This window comes from Lepus europaeus, chromosome 3 (assembly GCF_033115175.1).
Source record: "Lepus europaeus isolate LE1 chromosome 3, mLepTim1.pri, whole genome shotgun sequence".
NCBI lineage: Eukaryota > Metazoa > Chordata > Mammalia > Lagomorpha > Leporidae > Lepus > Lepus europaeus.
In genome coordinates, this window is record NC_084829.1 from 85,899,172 (window position 1) to 85,915,802 (window position 16,631).

At 38.1% G+C, this 16,631-nt stretch overlaps 1 protein-coding gene across 1 annotated transcript in view; it reads right to left on the minus strand.

Annotated features, from left to right (window-relative positions):
- RNGTT (RNA guanylyltransferase and 5'-phosphatase) overlaps positions 1 to 16,631 on the minus strand; it is a 327,349-nt gene that overhangs the window by 254,236 nt on the left and 56,482 nt on the right. Inside the window, exons 7-8 of the mRNA XM_062186494.1 lie at positions 9,793 to 9,902; positions 8,613 to 8,714 (exon numbers count right to left, since the gene is read on the minus strand). Coding sequence (XP_062042478.1) covers positions 8,613 to 8,714; positions 9,793 to 9,902 — 212 coding nt within the window. The remainder of the gene's footprint in view (positions 1 to 8,612; positions 8,715 to 9,792; positions 9,903 to 16,631) is intronic.

Below are 16,631 nucleotides of genomic sequence, written 5' to 3' on the forward strand. Positions count from 1 at the left end.
AACTGTCCTACACAGTCCCGACCCACATAGCACCTAACCAAGCCCTATGTGATAGATTTTCGATATATTTTCTGAATGCATGAAAGAAGGAGACTCTCATATCAGGATCCTGGGGAACAGACCTGTCTATAATTTCCTCCAACAAAATACAAACACATCTCACCTAAACAGACATGGTTTTGAAAACTAATTGTAAATTACATTCTCATAAATGCCTAAGTGACTTTTTTTAAATTCCAGCAGTAATTTTCCTTATTAGTCAAGTCCTAAGGCCAGTGTTGTGGAACAATGGACTGAGTCATCACTTGTGACACCAGCATCCCATATCAGACTGCCAGTTCAAGTCCCAACTGCTCCACACCAATTCGGCTCCCTGCTAATGCACCTGAGAAAGCAGCAGATGAATGGTCCAATATTTGGGGCCCTGCCACACATATGGAAGAACAGGTGGCAACACCTGGCTCCTGGCTTTGGCCTGGCCCAGTGTGACTGCTACAGCCATTTGGGGAGTCAATAGCAGATGGAAAATCTCTGTCTCCCGCTCTCTCTCCGTCACTCTGCCTTTCAAATAAATAATTATTTTTTATTTTTTTAAAAGTAAGTCTCAGATTTACCTTATATATCCTTCAGTTCTTGAAGCAAAGCAGCTTATCTGCAAATGTGCACTATGGCACAGTGGATTAAGTCACTGCCTGAGATGCCAGCATCCCATGTAAGTGAAGGTTTGAGCCCTGGCTGCTCCACTTCTGACCCGGCTCCCTGCTAACGTACCTGGGAAAGCTGCAGAAGATGGCCCAAGCTGCCACCGACATGGAGATTCAGATGGAGTTCCAGGTTTCTGGCTTCAGCCTAAGCCAGCCATGGATATTGCGGCCATTTGAGGAATTAATCCAAGGATGGAAGATATTTCTCTCTCTCTCTCTCTCTCTCTCTCACTCTCTCTCTCTCTTCTTTCTCTCACTTCTCTCTCTCTCTCTCTCCCTCCCATCCTCCCTCTCCCTCTCCAACTCTCTCTGCTCCCACCCCGTAACACTACCTTTCAAATAAATAAATCTTTTTTACAAAATGTGTGTCAAACGATATATGTCAGGAGTCTCAAAGAATTCATGGAAAATACCTATCATGAAAAAAAAAAACATTTGAAAAAAATTTTACACCAAAATAAATTTACTTTTAAGTTCTACTTTCTATAAGCTTTTTGAAATATCCTAGCATATATACATGTATAAATTAGTAGCTAACTTTCACTAAGGGACCACTATTTGCTATAAATTAACTACTTCATCAAACTATTTTACAACAACTTTTAATGGTAACAGAGCATCCCTATTCTATATAAATGCAAACAAAAGAAGTACTTTCTCAGATCTATCTAGCTTTAAATTTTGCCCTACTATACCATTTTGCTTGAAATATACTTTTTTCTTATTTTACTAGTTTATATTTTTGTTTGGTGATTAAATGTGACATATAATTATGGTTTTTAAATTTAAAAATGCACAATCACAAGTCCTTCCATACCTTAAACATGAAGATATTAGCAGCTTTTCACGGGCTAGTTACTTCAATAAATTGAGTGCCTGCCATATGCCAGGAACTATTCTAGGACAAAAGTCCCAGCCCTCATGAAGCTTGCTTTCATTATTATTATTAATCCTTTACAAGTTTTTGTTTCTATATTACAAATTATTCCCATAGCCTTAAATTTTTCCTGTATCAAATATAATCTTTGTGATCTTTTACTTTACTATTTACATTACAGCAGCAGTTATAAAGAATAATAATTTGGGTTTGATTTAGCTAATAACTCAAAGAGTGAAATTAAATTTATAGTATTTAATCTTTCAACAGAAAGAATTAAAGCAAAATACGAGGGTATTAATTCTAAAATCTGTACAGAATTCTCAGTATTCATCACTTTCATGACTGTTGAGTTAATTTCTTTCATTTAACTGATAATTACTTTTTATTGCACTTCAAATTCTGCTAATAAACTAAGTACACAGAGAAATTCTATTACAAAGTTCTAATTATGTTTCCCTAGAATATCTATGAAAAAACAGTATTTCACCTTGCAAGACAGTTCAATCCCAACAGTAACTTGTATCACTCCTGCTACTGCATTTATTCCCAACTAGAACTGACTCTTCCCTCCTGAGAAAAGCCACAGAAAGAATGAAGCATATTAAAGAAAAACCAGCTTTAAAGCTTAATGCATTGTGGGTAACTGCCAGAAGGGCAATGAGCTCCCTTAAAATAAGCTTACTTGGCAGTTCTAAAAAAGAAAAATTGAAGGACAATCTATTCAAGGCAGCACTGACTATCAATGATACTAGTTCATCTCTCCTTGAGTCTACATCTTGAACTCAAAACATGGAGAAGGGGGGGCTGGCGCTGTGGCTTAGCAGGTAAAGAAAGCCTTTAGAACTGTGAGAAAATAAATTTCTGTTCTTTAGAAATGACCTATCTCAGGTACTTTCCTAAAGCAGCATAAACAGACTAAAACACAAAGCACCATTAAGTGCCAGCGTACATTTTCTAAGAAAGTTCTCTGATGTTCCGAAGGTACTGTTCAGATTTTATCATTAGAAGAAAGATGTCTTTTTCTCTTTAAAAATCAACATGAGGGAGGCCAGTGTCATGGTGCAGTGGGTTAAGTTGCTGGTTGGAATCCAGGCTGCTTCTTCCTGTCCTGTTCCTTACTAATGGCCTGGAAAGTAGCAGAGGATGACCCAAGTGCTTGGGCCCCTGCCACTCATGTGGAAGACCAGAAAGAAACTCCTGGCTCCTGGCTTCGGCCCTGCCCAGCCCTAGGCATTGTCGCCATTTAGGGAATGAAACACTGGATTGAAGATATTCTTTCTCTCTCTGTGTGTTAAGTCTGCTTTTCAAATAAATAAATATATCTTTAAAAGGGAAAAAAAAAAAAAAAGCAATATGAGACTAGGTGGAACCCAAAAATTGAACTGGGGCCAGACTTCTGGCACAGAGGTTAAGACACCACTTGGGATACTCACATTCCATATCAAGTCCCTATGATCCAGGCCCACCACCACTTTCAACCCAACTTCCTGCTAATGCACACCTTAGAGAGGCAATAGGTGATGATTCAAGTACCTGATTTCTGCCAACTATGTGAGACCCACACTGACTTCCAGGCTCCTGGGTTCAGCCTGGCCCAGTCCTGGCTGTATCAGGCATTGGAAGAATGACCCAGGAGATCAAAGATTTCTCTCTTTCTTTTTCTCTCTCTCTTTCTCTTTATCCCTCCCCCTCTCCCCGCAATCTCTGGTGTGTATGTGTGCATGTCCCTCTATCTTTTCCTTTTTTTTTTTTTTTTTTTTTGCAAAGATGTATTTATTTATCTCAAAGGCAGAATAAACAGAGAAAGACAGACATCTTCCATCCATTGGCTAACTCCCTAAATGGTTACAACAATCATGGATGGGCCAGGAGAAATCCAGGAGCCTGAAACTTCATCTGGGTCTCCCACATGGGTGGTGGGGGCCCAAGTACTTGGGCCATCTTCTACTGTTTTCCCATCACATTAGCAGGGAACTAGCTCAGAAGCAGGGTAGACGGGGCACAAACAGGTGCCAATATGGGATGCTGGCATTACAGGCAGTGGCTTAACCTGCTATGCCACGTTGCCAGTATCCCCTTCTGCCTTCCAAACACGAGAATAAACAGATTTAAAAGGGGAGGCGGGGATTATGCTAGAGGCTTTATCATCTAGATATAGGCTGTCGCAGTCACGACATGGTCACTGTTCATTGGTACCCTTTCTCGGTTCTCAAGGAACTTTCACTCTTTCTCGGTTCTCAAGGAACTTTTACTTGTGGGGGCAAAAGAAAAGTGGGGAGAGAAAAGAAAAGGAGGGGCCGCGGCGGCGGCCACCAGCAGCGTTGGCCGCGCAGGCCCACCCAGATCCCAATGTCCCTTTATGCTGATATTGTCCAATCAGATGAAAGGGCACGTATAGCCTCAAGTCAAAAGTTCATCTGTTTCACCTGGTTCTTCCTAGTTGTTTATGCAGAGTCCATTCTGTTTCATCTGTTTCACCTGGCTGTTTTCGTAGGACTTGTGGTCGACCGATTGCTGCAAACTATGCAGATAAGGAGGTTCCCACAGGTGGCCAGCCTGCGGTTCCCCACAGGCTGAGTTACAGAAAAAAGAGCAAGAAGGAATGCACACTCTTGATGATAGGAAAAAAATCAAAGTGCATTTGAGAAGTAGAAAAATAGCATGTACAATATAAAATATTTGTACACCCACCATCGTACTTAGCAAAGTTAAGTCAGAACCCTGTGGATTAGAATTAAAGACGCTAGGCCTTCCTTTAATTCCTCCCAAAACCTTCTATTATTATAAAAAAAGAATACAACAAAGAAATAGCAAATAAACACTGATAAATAGTAAATTTTAAATAAGTCTTTTATATATTAACAACCAGTATACAAGGCAAGATGCCCATTATCAGAATGACACAAGTCCAGGTGAACTATCACGACTGAGGAGATATTCTTCATTCAAAATTGAATTCATTTTTCTCTATTTTCATCAGACACTAATTATTTGCAGCAAACTAACAATGATAATGAAATAATAATTACAGAAAGAAGTTTCAAAATATATGGAAATGCTAGGTTACCTATAATCTGAAAGTACTCTAGGATAAAAAAAAAAATCAAACCATACAAATAGTAGAGCAAATATGAGAGAATTCATTCTTTAATCTCAGTCTCGGTATTAGGAAAGGCCTTGTAACAATCATTTAAAACCCAGAGGCAATAGAGATTAATAAATTTGACTTCATAAAAATAATAAAATATTACACTGCAATAAAAACAAAAACAGGGGCTGGGGTTGTGGCATACTAGGTTAAGCTGCCACCTGCAATGCCAGCATCCCATATGGGTGCCAGTTCAAGTCCTGGATGCTCCACTTTCAATCCAGCTCCATGCTAATGGCCTGGAAAGGCAATGGAAGATGGTCCAAGTGTTTGGGCCCCTACTACCCATGTGGGGGACCCGGAAGAAGCTCCTGGCTCCAGCCCTGCCCCGCCCCAGCTGTTGCAGCCATTTGGGGAGTGAACCAGCGGATGGGAGACCTCTCTCTCTCTCTCTCTCTCTGTCTCTTCCCCTCCCTACTTCTGTAATTCTGACTTTTGGGTAAATAAATCTTGGGGAGAAAAAAAAAAAGAACAAAGTCAAAAGACAAAAATTGAAAGAGGCAAGGTCAAATAATTCCAAAAAAAATATAAGCAGCATAAAATTAGTATAAAAATAATGTTCGACCTTACAGAGGGCCTATAAGCAATGACATAATTAAAACTCTACTGAGGTATCATTTCTCACTTAGGCTGGTGAAAATGTAACACCCAACAGACTACTCTGTTAGCAAGATCATGACAGTAGAGGTATCCTCACGTACTGCCTGTGAGAATACAATCTTTATTACCCTCTTGGAGCAGAATTTGGCAATATCTATTAAAACTTAATATTTATCTAGCCTTTAGTTCAGCAATCCTTCCTTCTAGAAATCTACATTGAAGTTACACCTTCAACAATACAAGAGGGAACCGGGTGCAAGGTTTCCACTGCAGCACCATCTGTAATGGCAAAACACCAGGAACAACCCAACTGCCTGCCCGAGAGTGGCTGAATAAAACATGGACACAACGAGTACTTTTCACCTTAAAAAAGAATGAGAGAGATAACAGAGAAGTGGGATGCAGTGATTTCTAAAATGAAAAACAAACAAGGTGTAAGACTATTCAGTTCTAAAGAGTATGACTCCTTTCCTGTAAGAAAAGGGAAAAGGAAAACTACATTTATCAGCTCAACAGAATAAAAAGAAACATGGGAAAGACAAACCAGCAAACTAAAGAGATTGGTTACCTACAGGGGATAGGTAGGAATAGAATGAAAATACAGGAGACTGGGGAAAGAGAGTAACATTCCTCAGAGAAACCATTTTGTGTAGTTTTGATTTTTAGAACCACATTAATATTGCACATACTCAAAAAATAAAAAATGTAAATCAAAACAGGAGAATGAACTCAGAATACAAACAGAAACTATTGAAACTGTTTTACAAATGAAACATAACCACACTGAAGGGTTTGGCAGAAGGAGATAGAAAATCTAAGAAAGATTAGAACATAGCACTTTGACTAACACTAGAGTCAGACCAACTATACACACATATTATACTCTATCCAAGTGAGTTTCTCATAGGAGTTTGGGACAGCAATTCTAAAACTATTCTATGTGTAACATAGTGACGACTGTGGATAATGAAAACCAATTTCCTCATTGTCACAGAGAAGAGATACAAATAGGAAAGGACAAAGACTTGATTAAATCCTGTGCTTTGGAAGTATAAGTCCAAACTCACGACTGAAAAACTGCACAACATACTCAGCTATATACATACACGTATACACCCAAAGAGACACAGAAACCGATACAGGTGTGCCAGAGGGCCTGCAAGCAATGATCGCCAGTGCTAATGAGCCCACATGGTACCCAGAAATTGATTTCTCTAACAGTCCTTGGAGAAATGGTTGATTCTGAGGCTGGAGGAGGAAAATTACAAGATAAGCCTGGAACTTCTGGGGGTGTCAGAAAGCAAGTGATTGTTTAAAAAATAATGAGGAGATGCCAGAAAGACAGGAGTCACTTGATAAGGGCTCACAATGGCCAAATCTGAGAAATTTTGTGCAAGAGTCATTAAATACTAAAAAATATGGTAACACACAGAATACGATATAAATCTGTAAGTCCATGCTGAATGAATGAATAAATGAATAAGTGAAGGAGAAAAGAAAGTTCTTCCTTACAGTTGCACTCCATTATTCTAGTTCACAAACATTAGAGTAGTATTCCTATACATTTCAGGCATGAATCCTCAATAAATGTTAAAATTCTGGGGGAAAGTGTGACATGAAACAGAATATTTACAAGTCTCAGGGTGTCTCCCCGCAAGATTCTTAAGTACAAAGGGAAAAATAGTAACTTTATCATACATAAATATGGCAGACATCAACTTCACCAGAGATCAAAGCTAACGCCACCAGTAATGGGACAATTCTCCACTATGAGCCTCCTGAAATGACACAGAATATTACTTCTGTGATGTTCTTTACAAAATATATAACCTGAGTTGTGAGGAAACATCAGACAAATTCAATTTGAGAAAGAGGCTAAAAGATAAGGGGTCAGTACTAGTTAAAGTTATAAAAGAAAACCTAAAGAATTATTCCAAAATAAAATAAAACACATGACAATCTAGAACACTATGTAATCCTGGACTGGATTCTGAACCAAAAGTAAGATATTAGTAAGACATCTGGTGAAATTTAAATAAGGCCACTAATTAGATAATGTTAAAATATCAGTGCTAATTTCTTGATTTTGATCATCATACTGCAGCTATGTTAGATGTTAACATTTAGTCAATCTCTGGGTAAAAGGCATTTTGGAACTTTCTGCAAGTCTGACATAATTCCAAATGACAAGTTTCTTTTATTTTTTTTAACGGTTTATTTATTTATTTGAAAGGCAGAGTTACAGAGAGAAAGGGAGAGAGATCTTCCTTCTACTGGTTCACTTCCCAATTGGCCAAAATGGTCAGAGGTGTGCCAAAGCCAGGTGCCAGAAGCTTCTTCCAGGTCTCCCACATAGAAAAAGGGGCTGAAGTCATCTCCGCTGCTTTCCCAGGTACGTTAGCAGGAATCTCAATCAGAATTGAAGTAGCCAGGATTTGAACCAGCACCCAACAGGATGCTGGCTCTGCAGGCCATGGCTTAATCCACTGTGTCACAGCATTGGACCCATTTCTTTTTATATTAATTAAGCTTAGAGATTTTAAAATACAACTAAAAGCAGTCAGGTGATGATGGTATAAGTTCTTGGGTCCCGTCATCCCCACAGGAGACCCAACTGAGTTGCTTCAGCATGGCCCATCCCTCGTTGTTGCAGACATTTGGGGAATGAATAAGGAGATGAAAGATTCATATTCTCTCCCCCCTCCCCTTTCCAATCTAGGTTTCTGCTAACACAACTGGGAGGCAGCAAATGATGGCCCAAGAACTTGGGTTCCTGCCACCCTTGTGGGAAATCTAGAAGGACCTCGGGTTCCTGGGTTTGGACTGGCCCAGCTCCAGCTGGTTTGTGAGTGAATCAGCAAAAGGAAGATCTCAATCTCTTGATCTCTCCTCTCTGACCCTCTTTGACACTCTGCCCTTCAAATAACTAATGAATAAACAAATGAATAATAAATTAATTTTTAAAAAAAAGCAGTGGGCAGCAGATACATCCAAAGCTAAAATATTATTAAGATAAAATACTTCCAACCATAGCACTCAGTATACATTTATGTCAAATTAAGAAAACTCTAAAAGCAAAAATTTAGCAGAATTAAGAGATGACTATATTAAATAACTTAGAATACTAGCAAAACAAGTTATACAAGTTTTTGAAACATACTTATTTTGCTATTCAAGTCAGAAATTCACACTCCCAAGAGTGCAAACCTTCCCTAACAACAAAGCAATATTCTTCTAGCATTAGGGTTATTTGTATAATTTTTTTAGAAGTCTAACTCACCGAGTACCATCTGCTTTCCAGCTTACTTTATATGGCTTCTGCTCTAAAAGTTTAATATTTTGCTTGTCCATGGAAACGGGCTGTGCTCCAGGGAATCCAGACCTTAAAGAAGAACATTTTATTACTATCATGGCTGGTATTCATATAAAACAATACATGTCTTAAACCAATCTCAGATGAGTCATGCATTCATCATGAACTTAATGTCAACTGGGTTAATATCAGCTTTCACAAAAATACTAACTGGAACTTGCAAGTTCTTAATATTTTAGCATGTAAATTAACAGGGCTGTAAATTGCCACTCTACACTATAATTATTGAACTAACTTCAAAATATTAGTATGTATGATTTAAATACTAAAGTAGTATGTTTACAAGTCTTTACCTCAGGAAGAAATTTATATCTTGGCTTGCATTAGTATTAGTATTAGTATTAGTATTATATACCCCATATTTCTCCAGCATGATACTACCAACTTAACTGTACAGGGAAAGAAGCTCAAAAGTGGCAGCAATAACAGAAAAAAATTAAGGTGAAGATTAAGATACACTGGCGAGGATTCCACACAACATTAAAATCAGTATTATTTTTCATTATCTTAAATCTTGTACTTAAAGTTATTTCTAGTTGATTATCTGACCTGTATGTACCAATAATAAAAGTTCTACAAACTAGGAATTTATCTTGGGAATTTTTCTGTATTACAATTTTTTGTCAGATACTTGTAATGATCAACAGAAATGATCACAGACCAAGACGTGAGAGCATAAAATAACAGAAATGGAATCTCTCATGTCCACTCCCATAAAACATCTGATAAATTGTCAAGTCACAGAAGGGAGCAGAATATATAAAGCTGATTTTTCCCAGTCTTCTAATCACAGAAAATCTGGAAAATGAGCAACACTCAAGTCTTACTCCTCGACCCCTTAATAAATTGATAAGACCAGCCCAAACATTAATCAGCAGCAGAATCAAAGACCAAAAAAATACTAGAGACAACAAAAATTTGCAGTTGCTTTAGAAAGACATGCGAGTCACCTAATTTTGACTTAACTGTATAGTCATTACCATAATTATCTTGAAAACAAAAAGCAAGTCCTGTGTCAATTTTCACATACTTTTAAGTGTTGCAAAGTAAGAATAAGTTTTATTTAAAATTTTAAAACATTTATTACCCTTCCCAGCCACAGAATTGATGACACTTCTGCTGTACTTCTCCTAGCTTTGGTTGAGTTGTTACTTGAGTTACACCTTTCACAGTTATACCTTCCAAGAAAATAGCACCCTTAAAAAAAGGGAGAAGAAAAATATTTTATTAGAATTTCAATCCATTTACAAAAAGACAACTAAAAGATAAATTTATTGATTTTACAAATCTGAGCAAGTCATTATATATGAGACAGAAATGATCTACTCCAAGAGGTTCTATAAACTCTGCTGGGATTTTACACTAGTTTTCCTTTATCCAGCAAATGTACATAGATAGCCCAGTGTCTACATGATGTTGCCAAAACACTCTATGTGTACTGCTCAGTAAGCTGAAAGTAATAGTTACCTATCAGGTACTGGGAGCCAGAGATTTTATAAACAGTCTCTAATCCCTAGTACCTGTAAAGTACATTCTATATTATATTATATTTACTTCACAGATAACTGAATAAGGCATAAAGATTATGTCTGTTTTTTTTTATTTTATTATTTATTTGAAAGAGTTACAGAGAGAGGTAGAGAGAGAGAGAGAGGTCTTCCAACCACTGGTTCACTCCCCAGATGGCCAAAACAGCCAGAGCTGTGCCAATCCAAAGCTAGGAGCTAGGAGCCTCCTCCAGGTCTCCCATGAGGGTGCAGGGGCCCAAGCACTTGGGCCATCTTTTACTGTTATCCCAGGCCATAGCAGAGAGCTGGATCAGAAGAGAAACAGCCAGGACGAGAACCAGCGCCCATATGGGATGCCTGCGCTTCAGGCCAGGGCTTTAACCCACTGCGCCACAGCACTGGCCATGATTTAATTGTTTATTCAAGTGGTAAAAGACAGAAGCTGAACCCAGATCTACATTACAACATTCACCAATGGGGAAGGAAGGGTTGAGTCATTGGCAGAATATGGCTATTAAGAGGACATACAACCAAAATCTGTACTTTTGTAAACTAGAATATGAGTCTAACAGTATTCAAAGTGGCTAAGCCACAATCATTGGCTATAACAACATAAAACTAAGGATTAGTCAAGATTGAATTTTGAATCTTAATTCTTGAAATCAGAACTACCTGAAGTACCTTACTGTATTTTTATAACAAGTATATTTTTGAAATATCCCAGAGAAGTAAAGCAGATTGAAAAATATACAGCAAAACAACAAAGAACACTCCTGGAAATTTTAAAGACCAGAAAAAGAATTTAGATTAATGTTACAATTGCTTTTCAGTCCTTAAGGGGGCTGACATCAGTCTCAAGAAAAATCTGTAAGATAATACTAGATGTCAACGTAACTGGAGAATAAGAAATATAGTCTAGCAGCTGAAGTAATCAAGCTTCTGGCAAAGACTTGGCAATTCAAGCCACTTTGGAAGGTTAAAAAAAAAAAAAAATCTATTATTTACAAACATCCCTGTCAAATCTAGGAGAGTCCTGAGTTCTTCCAGCAAACACTGGTCCCACTTTTTCTAATCCTGAAATAATTCATAAGGTTATCTAATCTCCTATTTTGTTCTCTTTAAACAATCATAATTTTGGGATTTCATGTAGAATATCATTACCTCTTATTATCAGTCAGTGAAATCTGTTTTAAAACCATTTCCACCCATTAAAGGTAATAATCTTGCAAAGGGGAAAAAAGTTACTTTTAGGATTTATTCATTCATTTATTTATTTCAAAGGTGAAATGATCAAGAGAGATCTTCCATCCACTGGTTCACTCCCCAAATGGCTCCATCTGCCAGAGCTGGTCTAGGCCAAAGGCAGGATCCTGGAACTGTATCCAGGTCTCTCAGGTGGGTGGCAGGGGCCCAAGTACTTGGAGCATCTTCTGTTGCCTTCCTAGGCATATTAACAGGGAGCTGAATTAGAAGCAGAACAGCCAGGACTCAAACTAGCAATCTGATAAGGGATGCTGGTGTCACAAAATGGCAGCCTAACCTTCTGTGGCCCCAGGAAAAAGGTATTCTTAAAGAAAAAGTTGAATCATGTACTTGAGGTTTGTTTCCTATTTAGTTATTAAGAATATTAATTTAATTTCAGTATTCTTATAAGTTATATTTTACATGTTAATTTACAAGATAACATTCAGTAATACAATAGCATTTTTATCCCAAAGGTATTGATAGCACAGCAAATTTTTTTTTCTAGTTTTACATGAAGAAGGTATCTAGCTTCATTTAGGAACACATATTACTTTTTTTTTTTTTTTTTTTTTTGAAATCAGAGTTACAGAAAGAAACAGAGATCTTCCATCCAGTGGTTCACTCCCCAGATGGACCAATCGGCAGTGCTAAACCAAGCTAAAGCCAAGAGCCAGGGACCAAGAGCTTCTTCCAGGTTTCCCACATGGGTAGCAGGGGCCCAAACAGTTGGGTCATCTTTTGCTGTTTTTCCTAGGCCATTAGCAGGGAGCTGGATCAGAAGTGGAGCAGCCAGGTCACGAACCAGCGGCCACACAGAATGTTGGTGTTGCAGGTGGCAGCTTTACCTGCTATGCCACAAAACCAGTCCAGGAAGATGTATTTCTTAAGCAAAGTAAAAAAATAATTTCTAACATGAGCAAAATAAAGCAAATTTAGCATAAGTTAGTTTTAAAATGTAAACATTACTTCTTTTTTAACTAAGTTAATAATACATAGGAAACATGATCAACATTCCAAGTCTTTCTCACAACACTGTCACAGAAATATTTTAATAAGTATAATTGAACAAGCTATTTCTAATTTTATAGAACAAATAAAAATTGAGCATGGTACAGATTTAACTACTGAGTTTGGTTATGACAGATAAACTCAACCACACAGTAAATATCTATCATCTATTTATTTTTCTTCTTCCTTAGTCTTTCCTACAATATGTCAACTTCTTTACCTTTTTTAGCTTCTTCTGTTTTCTTCTGAAATAAATTTTAAGCAAAAGAAAGGCAGCAATCAGTCCAATAAAGACAGTAAGTATGATGTACTTTATATATGAACAGTATTTTGTAACTTCAGACTTTCACATTTTGCTGTTAATGTCATTATAATAGTTTCCTCTGGAATTATGCTATAACTACAAGATCACTAATTCTCAATTATAAACAGCAATGTCTAGAGTCTGAAACTATTTTCAAACATACTGTAACTGAATTTTAAAGTCACTGATGTTTTTAACTTTTCAACAAATTACCATTTTAATTTTTGAAAAAAACAAAAATCAAAATAACCTTCCCCTATAACATCAACCTTTTTCTTGAATACCCGGTACCCTGTGTCTTAACTAAAATCTAGCTCTCTCAGAGAGATCGGTTCTTTCTTAAAACTATTTATTCTCCCACTGCCCAAGTCCAATAGGGGAATTTAACCTATTCTCCTACATCCTCACTGCTTTGCTAACCTCTTTCCAGACCTCTTCCATTTAGACTAACTTTATTTGGCCATGCCACTTAGCAAGAGCTGCCCTCCTCACCCGTTAAGACAGAGCCCTAACAGCCATGTTATATGACATTACAAGATAACATCCAAAGCTGCTAGGAGCATGAACGAACCCATAACTCGTCTGACTCTGTCATATTCTCTCTCCTGGTAATCCGGAAGTGGAATTCTCAGAAAGCCAGTTAGTCTCTTCATGTGGCTAAAATTATAATAGCACAGGCCATTGTGGCAGTAAGACAACTGCCTGGGAAGCCAGCATCCCATGTAGGCACCAGTTCATGTCCTGGCTGCTCCACATCCAATCAAGTTCCCTAATAATGGCCTAGGAAAAGCAGTAGAGGATAGTGAAAGCAAATGGGTCCCTGACACCCACATGAGAGACCCAGATGAAGCTCCTGGCTCCTGTCTTCAGCCTGGCCAAGCACTGGTCACTGCAGCCATCTGGGTAGTGAACCAGAGGATGGAAAATCTCGATATCCATCCATATCCCTCCCTCCCTCCCTCTCTCTCTCCTCCTCCTCCTCCTCCTTCCTCCTTCCCCCCCTCCCTCTCTCTCTGTCTCTCCCTGCCTCCCTCCCTACTTTTCTTTCTGTTAACTCTGACTTTCAAAACAAATAAATCTTTTTTTTTTTTTAATTATAGGCTTTAAAGCTTTGGGAACAGTCATAATCTCTCAGGCATACAAAGAATCAGGAAGAGCCAGTACTGAGAGACACAGACAGTGAGAAGACTAATACAAACAAAAGGAAAAGAGCAGAGATGGAAAATCAATGAAAAGCAGAAACTAGGTTCTCATAATTTTCCAGGTCCAGGATCCAGTATTGTTCTGAAATCTGGCCTTATATGCCTGTCTTTGCTTCTATCCACTTGCTCATAACAAATTCCCTCTTATTATTTAAGATAATCTGAGTTAATTTCTGCTACTTACAACCAAACAGCCCAAACTAATAAAACCCTTCAACCTTCATCTATTGAAGGATATATTGCTACACATGCATCAAAAGCAGTCAGTCCTCATATTCTAACCTCTATCAGGACAATACCAGTAACACCAATATGCACACAGGAGACGACTCCTCAAACCACTTAGGCTTCTTGGTTCAGTAATTTCCATATTGAGCACAGCAGTTAAAACATACTTGGGACATCCACATCTCAAATCACACTGCCTGGGTTCCAGTCCCGGCTCCACTCCCAACTCCAGCTTCCTGCTATTTCATACCCTGGGAGGCAGCAGTGATGGCTCAGGTAGGCAAGCAGGTCCCTGCCACCCAAGAAGGAAACCCAGACTGAGCTGCCAACTCCTGGCTTCAATCTGGCCCAGTCCTAGCTGCTGTAAGCATTCAGGGGTAAATCAGTAGATGGGAAATCTCTCTCTCTTTCTCTCCCCTCTCCCTCTCTCTCTCTCTCTCTGTGTGTGTCTCAAGTAAATTAGTTTTTAAAAATCAAAATTTTAAATTAAATAAATGAATAAATGAAAAACAAAGTAGGAGGATGAGTCCTGCCTAATTATCCACACTTTCTGTTTGGACCACCAAAAAGTGACACTCTAGGAATGCTAGTCCACCAAAACAGAGCAGGCCCTCCAAAACTAAAGTCTAGTTTCTAAACACTTCAGTTCCCAATTAAGATATTCTATACCTAATTCCACGTGGGTAAAAAAGTAAATATTTTGTGAGGAAGATAATATGATCAGAGGCTCATATTATTTCCATAATTTTTCATAAGTAATATTCAGTATTCAATTAAAACTATTCACATTATTCAAAAAAACTGACTGAAGACAAGGGAAGAAAAACTAAAAGAATCCACAGAAGATTCACATATTAGTTATCTAACACAGACTTTTAAAAAAAATTAATTAATATGTTCAAAAACCTGAAGAACAAAATGAAGAACTTCAGAAGTGAAAAACATTTTTAAAATCAAATGGAGGGGCAGTCACTGTGGTACAGTGGGTTAAGCCACTGCTTGGTATGCCTGCATCCCATATCACAGTAGAGGTTCCAGTCCCAGCTCCTGTGCTTCCAATCCAGCTCCCTACTAATGTACCTCAGAAAAAGGCACAGGATGGCCCAAGTACTTGAGTCCCTGCCACCCACGTGGAGACCTGTATGGAGTTTCTGTTTCTGGCTCCTGAGTTTGGCCTAATCCAGCCCTGGCTATCGTGGCCATTTAAGTGAGGAATGAACCAGCACATGGAAGATATCTCCCCACACCGTCTTCTGTCTCTGCCACCCTGCATTTCAAATAAAGATATAAAATTTCAAAAGAAATCAAGTGGAAATTCCAGAATTGAAAATTATAATTAAGTATTCAATGGATGTCAGCTTAGACAAGACCATCAAGGAAATCAGTAAATTCAAAGATAGGTCAGAACAAATTATCCAAACTGAAAAACTAAGAAATAAAAGGATGGAAAATAAAAGAAAGGAGTAAAAGATAGCTTTTAGAAAAAAAGGCTCTTGGGTGAGACAGATCCCCAGAAGAAGAGAGAACAGAACAGATCTGAAACAATATTTGAAAAGATAATAGCCAGGGCTGGCACTGTGGTGTAATAGGCTAAGCCTCTGCCTGCAATGCCGGCATCCCATATGGGCACTGGTTCGAGACCTGGCTGCTCACTTTCCTATCTGGCTCTCTGCTATGGCCTGGGAAAGCAGTAGAAGATGGCCCACGTGCTTGGGCCCCTGCACCTGCATGGGAGACCCAGAAGATGCTCCTGGCTCCTGACTTCAGATTGGCCCAGCTCCGGCTATTGTGGCCATTTGGGGAGTGAACCAGCAGATGGAAGACCTCTCTGTCTCTCCCTCTCTGCCTGTAACTCTACCTCTCAAATAAATAAATAAAATCTTTATTTAAAAAAAAAAAAAGATATGTCTAAAACTGCTAAAAAAAAATAAAATAAATAAAAGCCAGTCAAATTTAAGAACATCTACAGGAGGGTAAATACAAAGAGAACCACAAGTAGCAATACAATAGTGAAACTGTTAAAAAATAAAATAAAACACCCTACCATCAAAAAAGCAGTAACACAGCTGGCTTCTGACAGAAATGGATTATGGAATGGTATCTGCAAAGTGCTTAAAAAAAAAAAAGTAACTGCCAAGCACCAGGTTTTTATGCCTAGCAGAAACATCCTTCAGAATGACATAAAAAGAAGACATTTTTCACAAGAACACTAAAAGAATGTGTCACAGGAAACCCACATTAAAGGAAAAACCATAGGAGTGCTTCAGTTAGAAGAAAAATGACTACAAGTGGAACCACAAAAACAGATGAAAGATGAAAAGAAAACCAAGAAAGCATATATCTCATGAATATTAATTATATGTATAAAATAATAATGATGTCTTAAAGAGTTTAAAACATATAGAGAATTAAAATATACAGAATCATAAAA